Source organism: Onychomys torridus, chromosome 15 (assembly GCF_903995425.1).
Source record: "Onychomys torridus chromosome 15, mOncTor1.1, whole genome shotgun sequence".
NCBI classification, from domain to species: domain Eukaryota; kingdom Metazoa; phylum Chordata; class Mammalia; order Rodentia; family Cricetidae; genus Onychomys; species Onychomys torridus.
In genome coordinates, this window is record NC_050457.1 from 14,794,316 (window position 1) to 14,813,923 (window position 19,608).

The 19,608-nt window shown below is 41.0% G+C and overlaps 1 protein-coding gene across 1 annotated transcript in view; it reads right to left on the reverse strand.

Annotated features, from left to right (window-relative positions):
- Atg10 (autophagy related 10) overlaps positions 1-19,608 on the reverse strand; it is a 265,367-nt gene that overhangs the window by 186,009 nt on the left and 59,750 nt on the right. Inside the window, exon 3 of the mRNA XM_036207102.1 lies at positions 10,410-10,517. Coding sequence (XP_036062995.1) covers positions 10,410-10,517 — 108 coding nt within the window. The remainder of the gene's footprint in view (positions 1-10,409; positions 10,518-19,608) is intronic.

The window sequence follows — 19,608 nt, forward strand, 5'->3', positions numbered from 1 at the left end:
GGGTCATCAGGGAGGTGGGAAAGGGGAACTGGAGGTGGACAGCATTAAGAGATATTATATACATAAATGCATGAAACTGTCAAATGATGTATAAAAAAGATGCTAAAAATAAATGAGTAAAATGTTTAGGAAAGAAAACTTACCCAGTTGAAACATACAGTTTGTGTTCCCAGCTCTACCTCCAACTATTACCTCATTTCTCTAAATGAGGCTTGAGAAGATTTTTCAGAAGTCTATATTCAACAAAGCAGAGAGCTGTCAACGTTTTTTCCCTATTGTCAAATGATCATACCTCATTTTTACCATGGAAAGTCTTTGGTCCAATATGAATATTCATAAACTGATAATGGAAATATAAGCACCAACATGCATTTATGAAAACAGTGTCACACAAAACATGATATCCCCAGGAGCAGTTGTGATTATGTTAGCCCCTTAGAAAATCCTCTTTTCTAACTTGGAGGCTCATAAGTCAGTACAGTGGCTTTGGTGGAAGGGCTACTGGTAAAGACATGCTCTTACTTGCTCTTTCACAGTTTCAGAAATTTGGCAAGTGAATCACAGCAATGATTCTATAAATGTCGCACCTACACTGACCAACTTCCAGGAACTCCTGCTTCACACTGCTAGCACTAAAGATTCTTCAATGCATTCAACCCATTTGGGGACTCAACCCATTTTGGATTATCACCTATTCCATTTTAACTATCATTTTAAATTACAGGCAGAAAGGTAGAGATCATGACTTTCACAAAGGATTTACTTTCCATTCTATTTCAAATCAAATTTTTATATTTATTTGTGCATGAGGGTGGGGGAAAGAGAGAGCAGACATGCCACAGTATATAAGGACAGACAGAGAACATCTTACAGGAGTCAGTTCTTTCCTCCCAGAGACGTTCTGGAGAAAGGATCAAGTTGTTAGTTGTGGCCTCGGGTGCACTGACCTGCTACCGAGTTGTCTTGCTAGTTCTGCTTTGATTTTTAAAATCCATTGTCGATAATGTCATGTCACAGGCATATAAATCTAAATCTAGCTATTTTTCTATAATCAAGACTGGTGGTCCATGATAGGACAGAAAAGTGAATTGATTTCCTATATCACACAAAGCAGACCTTTAAAAAATTCTCAGCTATTAGCAGGGATATCTTTTGTACATTTTAAAATAGAAAATTTAATATAAGCCAAGAGTGGTGGCTCATATCTATAATCTCAGCACTTGAGAGACTAAAGAAGGAAAACTTCCATGAATTCAAAGGCAGGCTAGGACACTAGTGAGTTTAATGCCAGCTTGAACTAGTCAGACCCTGTCTAGAAATAAAGTATGTTTTATACATAAACTGCTTATTGGCCACTTAGTTCTAAGTGAAACTTAGAAGACCTCAGCTCAGTCTTCTACATAATTTAAGTGTCCTCCTGAACTGTTTGAAGCCAGGAGTTATTGCTGTTTTTAATAAAATCTCAGTCATTCAATTTTACCAATAAAGACTCAGGAGCCAGATGCTGGGGTGAGAACCTGCTAGCTCAGAGAGGCAGAGGAAGCGCCCAGCTGACCTTCTCCTCTGTGTCATCCCAGCAGCCTTATTTCTCCTGCCATCTCATCCCATGTCCCTCCTCTCCACTTCCTGTGCACCACCCTCCATCCTCCCGACTCCCTCTTACTCTCTATTGTTTTCTTAATAATCTAATGTTCACTTCCTGTCAACTGGTTGCTTGCTCCACTTCTAAACTTTATTTAATCCTGCTTATACTATTCAAGCAGAAAGCTCTTGGATTAAAAGTGTATGCTAGAGCTGAGCCACATCACAACTAGAAACAGGTTTCTCCAGTAAATAATGCAACCTCGGGGTTCACAGTGTGATCAAATATCCTGCAACAAGTTATAAACTGATCATCTAAGGGATATTTGCAGTCCTAAGATAGAGGTATTTGAACTTCATGAAATGTTTTCTCAAACCATTCACCTCAGTCATCTTTCAAACATAAAAAGGTGGAGAGCCATGCCCACTACCCTTTGTAGCATGCCTCTTCCCTAGCACACTCCCAATGAGCTGGTTCCAGTCATTGTCATCTGCCTGGCTGCTTTCAGCTTCTGGGCAGTTCAGTATGTCATCCTGTTCCAAAGGGGGTTGTCTTGATTGCAGCTGGAGGTCTCCACCAAAGGGGAGGAAGCTCCTAGTTTTGCACACTTCTTAGTCTCACTGTGGGCAGTGCTAAACACAGACCTGTCTAGAACAGCTGTCAGAAACTAGTCTCACCCTCAGAGACATGGAAATGTCCTCTCCCTTCTGCAAGAAAGCCTTCAGCTATGTGCAAACAACGAAGCATTGTTGGTTTTCTGGTCTGCTGTCACATACCCAAGACTGCCCAATATTCTTGATAATGATATTCACAGGTACTCCACTGCTGCAGCATGCTCCCTGTCAGATGAACTCTATAATTTACTTCTGAATCTATTATTGATGAATGAATTGTTTATACTCGTCACCAATGTTTTCAAGTGTAATACTTTACTTGATCTGGAGCAGTGGTTCTCAAACATTTCGATCTCAGGAGCTATTTACACCTTTAAAATTCATTGACAATGCCAATAAGTTTTTGTTTAAACATTTTATTTATGGATACTTGCTATATTAAAAATTAAATTCCAAATGAAAATATTTAACTTAAATATAATTAACATATTTCTGTGAAACATATTTCCAAAACAAAGAAAAGAATTAGTAAGAAAGGTGACCTTGTTTTACAGTTTAACATTTTTTTAAGTGTCTGAGGTAGTGAAGACAACTGGATTCTTCTACTTTAAATTTTTGATTAATTACATTTGTTCTTCAACATGTTCACATGTGTACATAACGCAAACTGACCAATCTCAGCTCCCACAATCTCCCATCTTCCTCCTATTCTTGTCCCCTGCCCTCTCTTCCTTACAAATCTCTCACATTCACGTCTGTTCATCTGGTTTTGACCCCCTGATTTTAACAGGATCATCTGTGACCATGGGTTTGGATCTTCTATCCACTTTTGCACTATCCCAGATCAGGCAACCTCTGGAAAGTCGGAGGAAGCATGTGAACAAGTATCACAGGCAACACGTCCATGACACCTTAAAACAGTTTGCACTACACAGGTCTCCACAAGGTCTCTGGCACCCGAGAATCATTCCTAAGGATATGTGTGTGTGTGTGTGTGTGTGTGTGTATGCATGTGTGTATGTATATGTATATGTATGTATACATACATATACATATACATACATACATACATACATACATACACACACACACACACACACACACACACACACACACACACATATATATATATATATATATATATATATATGCTGCCTCTATGCACTGGTCAATGTATACAAAGTCCTAAATGGTTTCCCAGCATCTTTAACACTCTTTTAGTTATCCTGAGCTTGAAGACAACTTTCAGAAAGCCTCCCTTTTCATGAAAATACAAGTCTTACACAGGGATTAGTATCCCTAGGTATCCATGGGGGACAGTTTCAGTACCCCGACAGATGCCAAAGTCTGCTGATTCTCAAGTGCTTCATGCCCTCCCATACTTTTGAAATCATCTCTCTATTGCTTGTAATACCTACTACAACACAACTGCTACATAAATTGGTCAGCTACTGGCCATTTAGGGAAAGGCACACATAGTCTGTCCATGTCAGTACAGACGCACTTTTCTTTTCCACTGTTGATGTTTCTGCAATGTGTAGTTCACAGATGCAGCAGACACCATTTCCCCCTGTGTTCTATCTGGGTGGCTTTATTTCACTCCTTAATAGTGATGTGGACGCCCTGCTAGGTCCTCTTTAGGGCTGGTTCACCATCTTTACTCAGATGCTGGGGCTGTTGGCTGACAACTCATAGTGGCCCCCTTCTCTGGAGAATTACTCGGTAAACAGGAGCTACGAACCTGAGGATTTGGCTAATGAACGACTTGCCACTGATTGGAGTACAAGCGGCCAGCCCGGTGACTAGGGTGGGCTGAGTGCTGATAGGATTTAAAATGACGAGCCGAGGTCAGATCACGGTTGTCTCTAATTTCTTTTCACAGCTTTATTCTTTGCTCTGCTCTGCCTCCTCCACTCCTTTCTCAGAGCTCCTACCACAAATCATTTGAAGAGAAATCCTTAAGTTCCCTTTCTGGCAAACCCAATCTAAGACACCTTTTGTGGTATCAAGATTGCTGCAATACTGACTCTGGCCAGCCGGATTGAGCTGATCCCTGTACAGTGTCTCACATGTGCTCAGCACTCTACAGGGGAGGGGTGTCGTTCTCACTGTGATGGTGAGCTGACCCTGTGCACTAAGCACTCTAGAGGAGTGTGGTAGTTCTCACTGTGATGGTGAGCTGACCCTGTGCACTAAGCACTCTAGAGGAGTGTGGTAGTTCTCACTGTGATGAGCTGACCCTGTGTACTAAGCACTCTAGAGGAGTGTGGTAGTTCTCACTGTGATGGTGAGCTGACCCTGTGCACTAAGCACTCTAGAGGAGTGTGGTAGTGTGGTAGGTCTCACTGTGTGATGAGCTGACCCTGTGCACTAAGCTCTCTAGAGGAGTGTGGTAGTGTGGTAGTTCTCACTGTGATGGTGAGCTGACCCTGTGTACTAAGCTCTCTAGAGGAGTGTGGTAGTTCTCACTGTGTGATGAGCTGACCCCTGTGTACTAAGCACTCTAGAGGAGTGTGGTAGTGTGGTAGTTCTCACTGTGTGATGAGCTGACCCCTGTGTACTAAGCACTCTAGAGGAGTGTGGTAGTGTGGTAGTTCTCACTGTGATGAGCTGACCCCTGTGTACTAAGCACTCTAGAGGAGTGTGGTAGGTCTCACTGTGATGAGCTGACCCCTGTGTACTAAGCTCTCTAGAGGCAGGAGTGTGGTAGTTCTCAGAACTTATTCGAACTGCACATTCTCAGGCCCAATATTAGACCTACTAAATCAAAAATTGTAGAAGTGGGCTTAGCAATTAATTTGAACAAATTGTTACACAATAATTTGTTTTAACAAGCCCCCAGGTGGTCCACTAAAACAGTATCCACTACTTTTCCAGTAGTTAAGAGCATGAGTTCTGAAGTCAAACTTAATCTAGCCTTGCCTCTGTCGCTGGGGAAGTTTCTTAACGGCTTGTGTCTCCATCTCCTTCTGTGCCTCCAATGATGGGAATGAAAGTGTCTGGGCCACAAACAAGATAAAATGAAGCCATGTACACAAGCCGCTCAGAGCCGTGCCAACAGTGTGAAGTTACCTCCTGTCCTCCTTATGTACGACACTGCATTTCCATCCACTTGGCTCACATCATGTTTAAATCTGTCTTTACTATCTTCTGCCACAGAGGTTTTGTGAGGATTATAACATAATATAGAACTAATACAGGAAATTGGCACGTAATAGAAAACCAATAAATGTCACTGAAAGTCTTTCTTCCTGAGGATTAGAACCTTAGTACACAGACATAAATACTGACACAATGTTTGTTTAGATGGAGTTTGTTAAAGTCGCTAATAGAAATATTGGTTGGGGCTAAACAAATACTAACACCACAGCAGCTTCCTTCCAGCTTGAAATCCACCATTCACATATCTACATTCCTTTGGCATGGTTGTTCAGCTATCTACAGGCTCAATGAGCTACTAACAGCAAAAAATACAATTATTTTAGCCATTTGTGTGTCATAGTTTTAGAGTTAACGGAGTGTATCTTGCCTAAGTCTGTGTATTCTTATGCCTCAGACCCATCCCTGAGCTCTCTCCCTCTGCACATAGACTGTAGGCATCTTTTGATGCCTGATGGATGAAAGTTTTGTTTTACATACTTGTTTAAAGATCATTAATCATCATAATTTTCACAACTGACAGATTTCATTCTGAAAGTATAGTTATAGCTAAATTTGGTAATTTTCACAAACTACGATTATACACCCCCAGAGCTCTTCTATCATGAGCATAATCAATCCTCATCATGAAACTTGCTTAAATATTGAAATTCAAAAATTGTTAAATATGAACAGTCCACTGTATTTTAAGAGAAACAATATATTCCCCATCTAATTACAATCTATCCTAAGTATACATTTAAATTGTCATAATATTTTCTACTCTGTCACAAATGTATGCATGTTATTAAGATAAAATATTAATTCTGAGAGATATAAAAATGAAAAATAGCAAATTGTACATCATCATACCCAGAATCATAACACTGAATAAATAGAAAATGTGCATAATCTTGATGAAGAAAAAAGCTATACAAAGGAAGATTACAAGCAGTCTAGTACTTATCAAGAGAAGTGTGACAGTGCACGCACAGTTCTTACAACCTTTGAGATGTCCTAAATACTGCTCCTTGCTGGTTAGAGTCATGTCCAGTTGTCTCCAAACACCTCTGTGAGATACTAGGGGCTAACTGTAGCTGAAGAAATGGTCTCTTTCGAACTGGAGGGTCTTTCCAACCTTTGAAAGCATGATAGAATCTAGGAAGTGGTACATGCTCACTTTTTTATTTCCCCATTCACTTATTGCTCTTCATTGTATGGCTAGGTGATATGCTGTTAGGATTAATACAAGCACTTCTGTATATTGCATCCAAAAAAAGAACAAATACTTGAGGTAAGAAAACAGGTTTCCACAAGGTCACACTGCTAGAACATGACTAAAAATGTTACAAATACAACTTCCAAATCTAGTGCTTTCTTCTAGATCTCACCCACATTAGGCACTCTAACTTACTATGGCTTACCAAACAGTTGAAAACAAACACCAGCATCAACTGGCAAGCAACAGGCTTAGTCCCAGACTCCACTCCAACTCCTCCAAACATACACCACTGAGACCTTACCAAAGTTTCTCTTTTCAGACATTTGTAATTCCCCTATGTAAACCAGCTATCAGAAAAAAACACTACTATTCTATGCAAAGTAAAACCCTTTTAGAATTCAATCAATCTAAATTAATGCATCTGATTGCCCATCTTATATCAACATACAGAAGTAAGTTGATTCTGGCAGGACCCAGAGTCAAAAGTCTAGTTAGAGTATAGATATTTATCATGTAACCCTATATGATTGGGTTTACAGTCTATGGAAGCAGTCTGACTTCAAAACAATGAATCCAAGTTCATGAGGTATGAAAGAGAAAGGAAGCACACTGTGCAGAAAACCCTGGAAGAGAAAGGGCAGAAATAGAAAAAACTAAAAACTTCTTTAAAAATCCATGGGTAAGAAAATACTACTTGATTAGAAGGAAAATAATATCTAGGAGATATATTTATATATAATTTTTATTTCTGTGTTCTTTATTTGTTCGTGTGCTTGTTTGCTTTCCTGTTTAAATCAAGATCTTGTGTAGTTTAACTATCTCCAAACTTGCTATGTAGCTGAAGAGGGCCTCAGACTCATGATTCTTCTCTTTCTCCATCTCAAATTATAGGCATACACTGCCACGCCCAGCTTAGACTCTTTCAATTACTCGTTGAGCTAAAGGCTGGCAAAGAAATCACGAGATGCAGTAATTCACAGTACTGTATGTCTCAGTCAACTTTAAAAGAATTCTCTTATAGGGCCTGAAAAATGGGACACCTACAAGAAAGGAAGCTTGCAGAGATGGTCGGTGACGACAAATTGAACTGCTGGATTAAACAAACAAATGAGAATCCCAGGACTTCAAAATGATAAAGAATTACTGGTTTCACTCTTTAAAGAGATAAAAAATAATAATATTTAAAATCATAATAGTCAACAGCTAATTCAAATGATAGTAAAGTAAATGTGCTTGGATTAAATTGTTTAGGCTGTAACAACTGTCCACTTTTCATTTAACATCTAATTTTTGTACTGCTGGTTACCCAGAAGATCTTGTTAATAATTGCATCCATTGTACCGGTACCTTAATTAACCAGTCCATTACTGCAGCACATCATGGCTGCTTCTGTTTGTTTCCAGTCAGAAATGGCAGTGTGATACATCCGCTGCCTGAACACCTTTTGTGTATATTTCTGGTTATTTTGTGAGCACTGCTTTGCAGTTTATGTGGACGGAAAAGCACTGTGTCAGACCAGTAGGTTTGCTCAACAGAAGGATGGGGATAGAAAGATAAAGACATGAGCGCAGCCCAGCACCCACAGCAGAAAGTGATGTGGGAACGTGGCTACTCCATGAAGAACTCCTCCAGCTTTCTTCCGGGTTGACTTGTACTGGGGAGGGCTGGCAATGGAAAATGATGGGGAAACTGATGGGGGGCTGACTTTCTCCATTCAGTACAGATTACTCCTAGCATGCGCACAACTTTACACTTTAAGTTACAACCTCAGAAAGTGTCAGTTCTCTCGCGCCGCCACACCTCTTCCTAGTGCTTTGAAAATCCCTGCCAACTTCTTAGACAAAAACTAGTCATTTGTCTTTTTAATCACCATTTCTAGGTTAACATTTTAAGCTTATAGATAATGGCTGAGAGGGCTTCCCTAACGTGTTCACCTTCAGGACTGGTGTCGGCTGTTGAACCATGAAGCGGTCATCAAGAGTCAAGCTGCCTCCATGCAGTACTTAGCACTACCAAGCACAAATCTGTGAGAATGACTTGTGATCAAATGCTACCGGAGAAAGTTACTCCTAGATCAGCATCATACACAGGCAGAAGAGGGTAACAAGGCGTAATTACCAAATCGACCTGATTTGAACAGATCCTGAGAACGACCTCTTCCTGAGCACACAAGAAGGACCATCTCCACTAGGCAAATGGTTCCAGTGGGTAAAGTGCCTTCCAAGCACACACGAGGACCTAAATTCAGACCAGCAGCAGCCATGGAAAAGCTGAGTGTGGTGGTGTGGGTCTGTAATCCTAGCAGTAGGGATATGAAAAGAGGAGACCCTGGATCTCGCTGGCCAGCTAGGCTTGCTGAACTGGTGAGCTCCAGGTTCAGTGAGAGACCCTGTCTGAAAAAAATAAGGTGGAGAGCAAAAGAGGAAAACACCATACATGGACCTAGCATCCATATGCATTCAGGTACACATGTGCAAGCACACCCATATATACATTTACACACATGCACGTACAGTCAGGAGCACGACATGCACACACAAATGGGAATATGAACACACATATAGAAAGAAACACATACATACACATAGAAACATGCACAAACAGAGAGACAGAAATATGTGTACACACAGCTTATACACAGACAGGAACATGCACAGACAGAAATGGACATGCACACATGCATACAGAGAACACACACACAGACACATGTATACAGCATCTCTTCTCTCTTTACTAAGAGGCTCAGAATTTAAACATTTTTGGTTTTTTGCACCAAAGCAATTAGGTCTCCATCAATCATCTTCCATCTGTTAAAATTCAAGTGCTTCCTGAAGTAAGAGTATATAATTATGGTGTAGCCATCAAACGGAATGCCATGCAGCCACCAAAGAGAACTACAGACTCTGCATTTACTGACATGGAGATGCCCATGATATTCTTCTTTGGTACCAAAATACATAGATAATAGAAACCTAAGGAACATAGGTAGTATTTTCCAAAATATTAATAGTGGTTACCCACCTAAGGGTATAACAGAGAATTATTTCACTTTTATATATTTTCCTATTGTTCATTTTTTTTAGAATGGATATCTACAACTTTTCTTAGGAATGAGAACGATTGCCAGGTGGTGGTAGTGCACACCTTTAATCTCAGCACTCAGGAGGCAGAGACAGGTGGATCTCTATGAGTTTGAGGTCAGCCTGGTGTACAGATTGAGTTTTAGGACAGCCACAGCTGTTATGTAGAGAAACTCTATCTTGAAAAATAATAAAAGAAAAGAAAAGAAAGAAAGAGAGACAGAGAAAAAAGAAAAGAAAAGGTGGGTAGCTAGATAGCTAGACAGATAGATATTAAGGCTATTTGCATTTTGATTTAAATAAAGAAAACTGAAAATATCCAGAAAGCCACTAAGAACTCAGCATTTCAATAATATTTAATTTTGCAAATTTCTCAAGTGAATCAAAATATCCTAAATAATGAGACTCAGTTTCTACAAAGTTCCAAATGGCTAGAAAAAGGGTCAAATGTAGACTAGACACGGGCCTGTATAGGCTGAGATGTCATTAGATAAAAATCAAGGCAAGAGACACTATTATGTGTCTTCAGTTCCAAAGGAAAGTGTGACAGCTCACTAGAACTGAAAGGACTCACAGCGGATACCACAATTCCTGTTTTCATTGCTATAAAGAAAATACCCCTCAGGAAACAAGTACACACATCTGCCACCAGCAGTCCCAGGATCCAAGGGCTATTGTTTTAAAATATAAACATACATAAAACAGACTTGAGAGTTTTTAATTTATACTTCATGTAGACTGCAAAGGAGACCACAGCACACTCAACTACTCACCTCTGTTGGAAGACACGTTTGTACATTGGCAGGTGTTCCCAGATGTGATGTCGTAGTCCCATTTTTTATTTGAAACTGTGTTTTGCACATGTAGCCATCAGAACATTCCTGTGTTCCACCAACAAAGAATCATTAAAAATGCAAATTAATTCAAGAATTCATCACTCGAAGAACTACCATTTCACTTACGTCTAAGCCATGCAAAGGGAAACTAGCCACATTAAATGAGATGAGATGACAGATAATAAGACTGACCCAATGTACACTGTGCATCACTTGATACTTGATGCATTTCCCACTTCCTCATGGCGGCTCCCAACATCCCCTGCACTACAACTTGAGGAAGTTTTATCTTACACTGCACTGTTCCCTTTAGCTCAGTGGTTCTTGTTCTGTCTTCAGGAGTCAAAGACCTTTTCCACAGAACTGCTCTTCAGAGAGCTGAAAACAACCACGCCATTTTCACACACAGATTACAAGAAAGAGTTCTCAACCATCCTACTGGTTTGTTTCTTCTTTTGAAAGCATTTTATTTCTGTGTGTCCATGTCTGGAAAGACATGTGTCAGAGAGTGTACGCACACGGTGTGTGGGAGGGTTCCTTGGAGCTGGAGTTCCTCCTGTGTGTGAGCTGTCTGACGCAGGTTGGGATCCTCACGATTGAGCAGCAAGTGCTCTTCACCACTGAGCCATCTCTCCAGGCCCACTGCTTCCTTCTACTCTTCTACTTTCCACTCAGCCCCATGTAGTCACCTAACTATAATCAATTCCATTCTCATGCAAAACTTGCTTAAAGTCCATAAACTTATATGGAAGAATATAATATCTCTCCATGCACAGAGATATATCTGCATGCCAAGGAATATTAATCCCACCACACTGTCACTAGTGTTCACATTTTAACAGAATCTAGGTAATAATAATTAAGGAAGAAATGGTTGCTTATTCTTTTTATAAGAAGAGGGACATTTGGAGACAGAAGCAGACATGTGGAGTTCTGAGAAAGCCACAGAAAAATGGAGAGTAGAGCAGCGCAATTACAAGCCAAGGGAGGTCAAGGGTGCTGTCAGCCACAAATGACAGAGGTGACGGGTTCTCCTCCAGAGAGCCTGTAGAGGGAGCATGACCCAACACCTTGATTTGGGGTCTCTAACCTCCAGAACAAGGGAGAATGCAAGGTTCTCTCCCGGTTTCATCTATTCATCTATTCTGAGTACTTTATTGTGGTACCTCTAGGGGAAAAAAACACAATCACCATAATTTTAAAGAGACTTAAGAAGCAGGGATGCAGCTCAGTGTTAAAGCATTTGTCTAGCACACACAGGATTACGTGCGATCCTTAGCACCTCAAAATAAATTTAAAGTTTTAAAAACATTACATAAAGATAGATTTGGTGGCACCTTAAACATATCTTACAGTACGTTGGGCTGACAGCCTGCCAGCCCTCACTTGGAAGCTTACTGCTTATGATTCAACTCTGAATGGCTGGATCCAATTTATTCTGGTTAGCTAATGTCACTGTCATAGGTTATTAAGTTTGCTGAATACCATACCTGACTGGAAAGTTAACTACCAAATATCTAAAATTATTACTTTTAGTTATTTGACTAATATTAAGCATTAGAATAACTGTCAGAATTGTTTTAAATTCCATCTATATGCCATCCAACTTATATGATCAAAATCACCCCATTTGGACAAGTTTAGGTAAGCTACCAAATTTCATATTTGCTCAAACAGAGGATACACAAAATGACTAAGTCATCATTACTGCTCTGCTTTTGGAATAGTAGCCAGTTTTCTCCCAAGTCATTGGGTAAAGGATCTCTCTCTCCCTCTCTCCCTGCCTCTCTCTCTCCCTCTCCCTCTCTCCCTGTCTCTCTCTCTCCCTCTCTCCCTCTCTTCCTCTCTCCCTCCCTCCCTCTCTCCCTCTCTCTCTGTACAAAATCCAAACAGTAGCCACCCAGCGCCATCACATAATTAAGTAGACCCTGAGAATGAGGCCACCAACTGCTGAAGAACACTTTTGTAAAGACAGGCCAATGTGAAAGCCTGAGAATCAGCACCCTGAAGCTGTGCAGTCTCTCTAGAGCACTACACAATGCCTAACTCAAATCCCCCCTCTGCAGTGACATCTTCTGCTCCAGTCAATACTCTTCCCCACCTACTCTGTATATTTACCATGGTTTACAACTTAATTTGAACTATTATGTCAACTATTATTAAACATCTGCTAGTTTAAATAATACTCCCAATAAATTATAATAAACTCAGGACCAGTTCCTGGGGGAAGCCAGTGTTCTAAGTGCAGAATGCAGACGACCATACCACATAAAATCCCCATCCAGACAGTCTGAACATGGGAGGATCATGAGAGGATGAGAGGTGAGGACACTATACATCACACCCAGCTGAGCCCTCTCTAAAGAGGCAAGAGGATGAAGGGATGAAGCACTTTCAAGAAACCTGCTTTTCAATTAATTAAGGGCAGAGCTAGAATTGGAAAGTGGCCACTGGACTTGAGGTTTTGTTGTTGTTTTGTTTTTTGTACACAAAGCAAAATCAGCCAGAGAGCAAGACCTTATCAGACACAGGCTGGTGTTTACATTCATGACTGACAAGCTCAAGCCACTCATGAGTGTTCTGGGGACCAGCAGCATTACCATCACCTGAGCACTGGACATGCAGAATCTGCAACTCAGCATCAGGCCTGAAGCTGTATTATCAGGATGCCCAGGCAAATGGGTACACATTTGGAGGCATGGGGCAGTGTACAATAAAAGCCTTTACTCAAAGGTACTGCAAAGTGATTGCATTGGCATCAATGCTCACTCCTAGCTGCATGAGACTCCACCCCAGACAGTTCTAAATGCTGTGGCTGGGAAACCCACATCCCAACAGCTTCTATTTCAATGCCAGGGTTAGGAACCACTTGAGCACCTAATGAGCTCAGAACATTGAGGAAGTAATCAACAGCTGCCTAGTCTTGAAGAAAGGGGGCAACTCCAGACCTTGATGAAGCCCATAGCTTAGCCAGACCTTTCTAGACGCTGAAATCCACTCCACTGCTACTCGCTGTGAAGGGTTCACCAAGCTGAGGGAGTCAGTGATCTCCGCTACCCGAGAACCTGCTTCCAGCAACTTGCCCAGCCCTGACCTAGTGTTCTGTAGTCACCATGAATCATCTAACTTAGGACTGTCCTAACTACCTCTCAGTTATCAAGACCTCCTGCTAACCATTTGCCATAAAGCAGATGCTGTACTTCACCTTCACTGCAGAAGAGAACTGAACAGGTAAACTTCAGATGCAGTAACTCAAATACCACAAATAAAAACACAAAATACTTCTTCACTGCCGAAGTTTTTCACTATCTAAACAGAATGCCCATCACTAATTTATAACAAAACTCACCAATGTGCAAGATTAAAACAGAAATAAATGTCTTCTAAAATATGACATGAGGCTGGGGATACAGCTCAGCAGTCTAGCAAACACAAAGCCCTGGATTCCTCCCAAACACTGCATAAAGCTATAATCCCAGAAATTGGGATGTGAACACAGGGAGACCAGAAGTTCAAGGTCATCCTCAGCCTCATTGCTAGTATGACATCAGTCTAGGCTACAAAAAAAGAAAAGAAGAGAAAAGAAAAGGAAAGGAAGAAGAGAGGAGAGGTGAGAGAGGGAAGGGGAGGGGAGGAGGAAGGGAAGAAAGGAGGAGAGGAGAGGAGGGAAAAAGTCAAAATCCAGAGGACTGAAGCAATCCATGACAGAGGTCTGGAGAGATGTTCAGTGTTTCAGAGCACTTACTCTATCAGAGGACTCGACTTTGGATCCCAGCACCCATATCAGGCAGCTCACCAATACTCCAAGGAGTCCAACACCCCTTTCTGACCTCCATGGGCTCCCACACACATGTACACATATACATACACTACATGAATACACACAAAATAAATAATAAAATATATATTTAAAATAAAAAAGAAAATGTATGCTGCACAGAATAAAAAGTCAAAGGACAAATATAAAAATGAAAAATAGCTCTTATCATAGAAAAGCACTAATTTCCTCAATCTTTAAACAGCTTAAATTTCTCAAAATGCAAAGTTACAACAAATCAATAAAAAAAGACTAACAGCCCAAGGAAAATGAGCAAAGGATGGGTGGGAATGTACATAAATAGGTAGACAGACAGAGAGATAGACCACCAAAAGGAAATACATGTGGATAAGAAGATGTTCCAGGTTACCCATAAGAAAATGCAACTTTAAAATGATGTGGTAACTTTTTTGAACTATCTGATTGGCAAAGATAATAAAACTATGATGTGTAACATGTAGACAAAAATGTGGATGAAACAGATAGGGACTGCCCCACACATTGCCAGGAGCGGAAAATTTTAAGTCAGTATCATATCCTTGAAAAGCAAGTTGGCAAAAACAACCAAAACTTAAAATGTACTTCAGGATATGGTGGTGCACACCTTTAAATGCCACACAAAGGGCAGAGGCAGGCATATATCTGTAAGTTTGAGACCAGCCTAGTCTACATAGAGAGTTCCCGGGCAGCCAGGGCTACATAGTAACACTGTCTCAAAAATTTAAAAAGAAAACAAAATTGTACATACATTGGAGTCAGAAATGCTACCTTCAGAAATGCATCTTACACATACAGTCACATCTGTAGAAGTGAAATTCATGCAATGGCACTCATTAAAGTTTCGCTTTAATGGTCTAAGATCTAAAAATACTTGAATAATCATCAATGAGAGTTGGTAATATAAATCACTACATATATTCAAATAATGAAATTCTACACAACTACAAAAATCTTGGTAATATTATATAAGCATTGAACATCACCCAAGACACAGTCTAAGATTTTCTTCAAGCTTGACTAGATGTAAGTTTATGTGCTGTGTGTGCCTCAAGTATAATGTAGAAAGATAATCTACATGGTAACCTCTGAAGGTGTAAGTGACAAGAGAGCACAGGAAGAACATTAGATTTTAAAACTGTACCGATGTTTGTGCCTTTGTGAGAGTGAGGCTTACTTCAAACAACTGGCTGTCTTCCACACATCTGCTTCCAGGCCATCATGTTCCCACGGCAGAGAAAAATGTTAAAACTTTTGGAGAGAAATGTCCTGTGGGTTCTATAGAATCGCAGAGAGATTGGCAAGCTTTATGGTGTAGTGCTGATGCATTTTGGACAGAGATCTAAGAATTCCCAACAGAACATGTTTGGACTTGCTTTCTTACAAGCTGTCATAGGGTTATACCACCCACCCAGAGAGCTAGCTAGGTTATGACTGCTAGGATCCAGCCACACAATAATTATGGGGCTTCTCCTGCTGAACTGCAATAGTTTTTACAAATGATCTCTTTTTTCAAAAGCCTTTACTTAAAAAAAAAAAAAAAAAAGTTACCTAAAAACCCTCAGCCCTCCTTTGGAATAAGGCATAGCATTGGAATTTAATGCAATTGTCCAGAATGACCGGCCATAAAAACAGCCTGGCAAGGCCAAGGCAGGAAGACAACTCAAATTTCTAGGTCACTCCTAGAACTGATGAACAAGGCCTTTAAGGTAGGCAGAGGCCTGAGGGACAAGCCAGAACTGGGACAAGTCCTTGAAGGTAAGACCAAAATCATCCACAGCTACCCAAGCTGATCAATGGCAAGAGGAACAAGAAGAGAAATTCCCATTGAAAAGCAAGGCTAAGCAAAGGCCAGCCTGGTCTGCAGAGTGAGTTCCAGAACAGCTAGTGCTAACAGAGAAACCCTGTCTCAAACAACTAAACAAACAAAACAGCCAAGCAAGGTTAGGCAGCTCAGACACTGCGTTACATCAATAGCTGTTCATTTTTAAAAGACCAGATTAGATGCCTGGAAAGTGCCCATTAAGGATATGGAGATACTCTGAGTTGAATATGTTAATATATTTCATCCCACAGGCATCCCAATGCCTACCTAACAACTCTGGCTTCAATTTCTGGTTGTGTCACTTTTCAAATGCATGTATGGGTCTTGCCTGACTCTGATACCTCTGGAAATATTAAATACATAGGTCAAATTTAGCAAGGAGGGTCAGGATCATGATGGGGGAAACCACAACAGCTGGTCCAAACTACTGGGAGCTCATGGACTCTGGACTGACAGCTAGGGAACCTGCTTGGGACCAAACTAAGCCCTCTGAATGTGGGTGACAGTTATGTGGCTTGATCTGCTTGTGGGGTCTCTGGCAGTGGGGCCAGGACTTATCCCAGGGGCATGAACTGGCTTTTTGGAGCCCATTCCTTATGGTGTGATGCCTTGCTCAGCCTTGATGCAGGGAGGAGGGGCTTGGTCCTGCCTCAACTTGGTATGCCAGAGGCCTTACCTCCTGAATGGATGGGGGTTTGATGGGGGAAAGGTGGGGAGGAACAGGAGAAAGGGAGGGAGGGGGAACTGTGGTAGGTATGTAAATGATAAAAAAAAAACTTCAAATAAAATAACCAATACATAACAAAAAAAAATACAAAGATGAGTTATAGTATAACCAGATTCAGTCAAAGTTATTCATTGGGTAACTACCAGCTTCTGGCTCATTTTGATAAAAACTCAAGAAAGCAAAACTTCAAAAATGAAAGAAAACAGGAATATAATAGACTTTATTTTTGAAGAAGACCGTGTGTCTATGAAAGCCAGACATGTAACCTGGTCATAGAGTATTTTGAGGTTTATTAAACATGACTTAGTTGCTATATCAGGGCAGAGGGTTGAAGACACACCACACCCTCCACCTGAGGAAGCTAGCCCTGTTGCTGTGAGAAGAATCACATCTGAAGTACTTGGTCAGGCAGTCCTCTGGTTCCCCATCTGGACAATATAATGCCAAATTGTCACTTTACCTATATGGGTTATCTTTGAGAATCTCTATTCCACTGATGTACTCACTAGCTAGAAATTAAACCACATTAAAACATTGTGACCACTGAACCTGAATTAGAGGTTCTGATTCATCCAGTTTAAGAAATCTTTTTTACATAGTGTGAAACAAAGAAAATCTGTAGAATTTTTACTTGGAGTACTTACCTCTGCCCCACAGTTAACTAAGTCACAGATACTGAACAGAACACAAATACCATAAAGCTTTATGATATCAACATAATAACATAATCAATAGGAAAGAATAATAGAAGGAAAGGGGTTCAAGTAGGGGAAAAAACCCACAAACCCACATCTGCCATAGGAGAAATCAACAGTCTACTGCTATAGAACTCTGTTGTTGTAACTTCTAAGGGCAACCATAAGAATACTTGCTGTGGGGGCTGGAGAGGTGGCTCAGTGGTGAGTGCTGCTCCTGCAGAGGACCCAGTTCAGTTCCCAGCACTAACATGGTAGCTCATAACCACCTATAACTCCAGCTCCATGGGGATCTGATGGTCTCTTGCATGAACACGGCACCAATACATACACGTAAGATAAAAATGTAAGAATAGCTTTGTGGGTTGAATGTGAAACGTGCTGCATAGGTTCAGGTGTTTGAACACTTGCTCCTCAATGGGTAGTGCTGTTCTTGGAAGGCTGTAGGATCTTGAGAAGTTGAGCTCTGCTGGAGGAAGTGCGTCACTGGAGGTGGCCGATGAGGATTTATAGCCCAGTCTCACCACCTATTAATGCTCTGCTTTCTCACTGCTGATGCAATGTACTCAGCTGTCTCCTTCTCCTGCCATTCCGCTGTCCCTGTCAGGACGGACTGTAGCCTCTCAAACTGCAAGCCAGATAAACCCTCCCTCCTTTAATTAGCTTTCTGATCAGGTGTCTGCTCGTAGCAAAGAGAAAGATAACTAAAATAATACCTAAGGAATTAGTTATCATCAGGGGCTCCATTAAAGTAATTAAAATCCCCCATACAAATGGAATACTATATACCTCTTAGAGATAGATAACTATGTATACACTCACAACAATATCAAAGATTGGGCTATGGCTCAGTAGAAAAATGCTTGTGTAGCATTCCTGAGGACCTGGGTTTAATCTTCAGCACCTCATCCTTCTAAAACCAAAATCATGAACCAGTCCTGCAATCTCATCATGGGGGAGGCTAAGGAAGAAGGACCACAATTCTGAAGAAAGCCTGGGCTACATATTCAAACACACTACCTCAAAAACTCCAATGTCAATGGTGTGAAGTTACGAGGAAGAAGTACATTACTGAACAATAATACCACTTTCTGAAATATATGTGTTGGGCCAGAATTGGGTCAGAGGATGAAAAAAGAAGATATCTTTTCACGTTAAATTGTATATATTGGAATTTTTACAGTAAGTATATATCTTTTTCCTAATAATATTAAATAAGATAAAACCCAACCCAAGAAAGAAAAAGTAATTGCAGTCCACATATAAACTGCGTTTTTCAGCACCAGATGTATAAACTGAGAACATGACCATTCCAAGGTATGGTTGAGGGAAGGTTTTTATTGTAGATAAAAGGGAAAGTACAGCCAGAGGCATCTGAAGAGTCAGGAGCAGGGAGAGAAAGTAGTAGACTGAGCATGGCCAGCAGCAGACTGGAGCTGACCATTAGATGGGCAAGGGGAGCGACAGACAGGAAGGCAAAAGAGGAGATCAAGACAGCACACAGCTTCAATGGCAGGGTTGTAAGGGAATGAGGAGTTGGGGGAGGGAAGTGCAGGAGCCTCAGAAGCTTAGGGTAGGGGGCAGGGTGAGAAGAGCTGAAGAGAGCCACAGGTACCGGTGATACTGAGGAAACCTGGAAGTCAGCATGGGCTTTGCTCTGCACCTAATGTGCTATTGTAGGCACCACAGATATCCATTGGTTTCTTCTGAACTGATACTCCAGGGGGCTGCGATCTAGGTTGGGAGCTAGCAAAGCCCAGGCTAACTCCCCTTGTGTTCTGAAACCAATGTGGTTCTGAGATTATGAAATGCTCTACAAACAAAGGTCAGTTTGTTTTCTTCCTTTTTTGAACTAAGTCCAACAGGTGTTAAACTGTACAGATACCAGTGGTTCCTTCTCAGGTTACTGCCTAATTACGGCATCCTTCACTGGATTTTTTGAGTAGACATTGTTTGATGCTTCTCAGGGCTTTCCATTCTCAATTCTGTTCAATACAGCCCTGCAGTGAACCCCAGCACAGTGCACATTTATAGACAAGCCAGTTTCTTACTAGCTCCCTTTCCTGACAGGACTC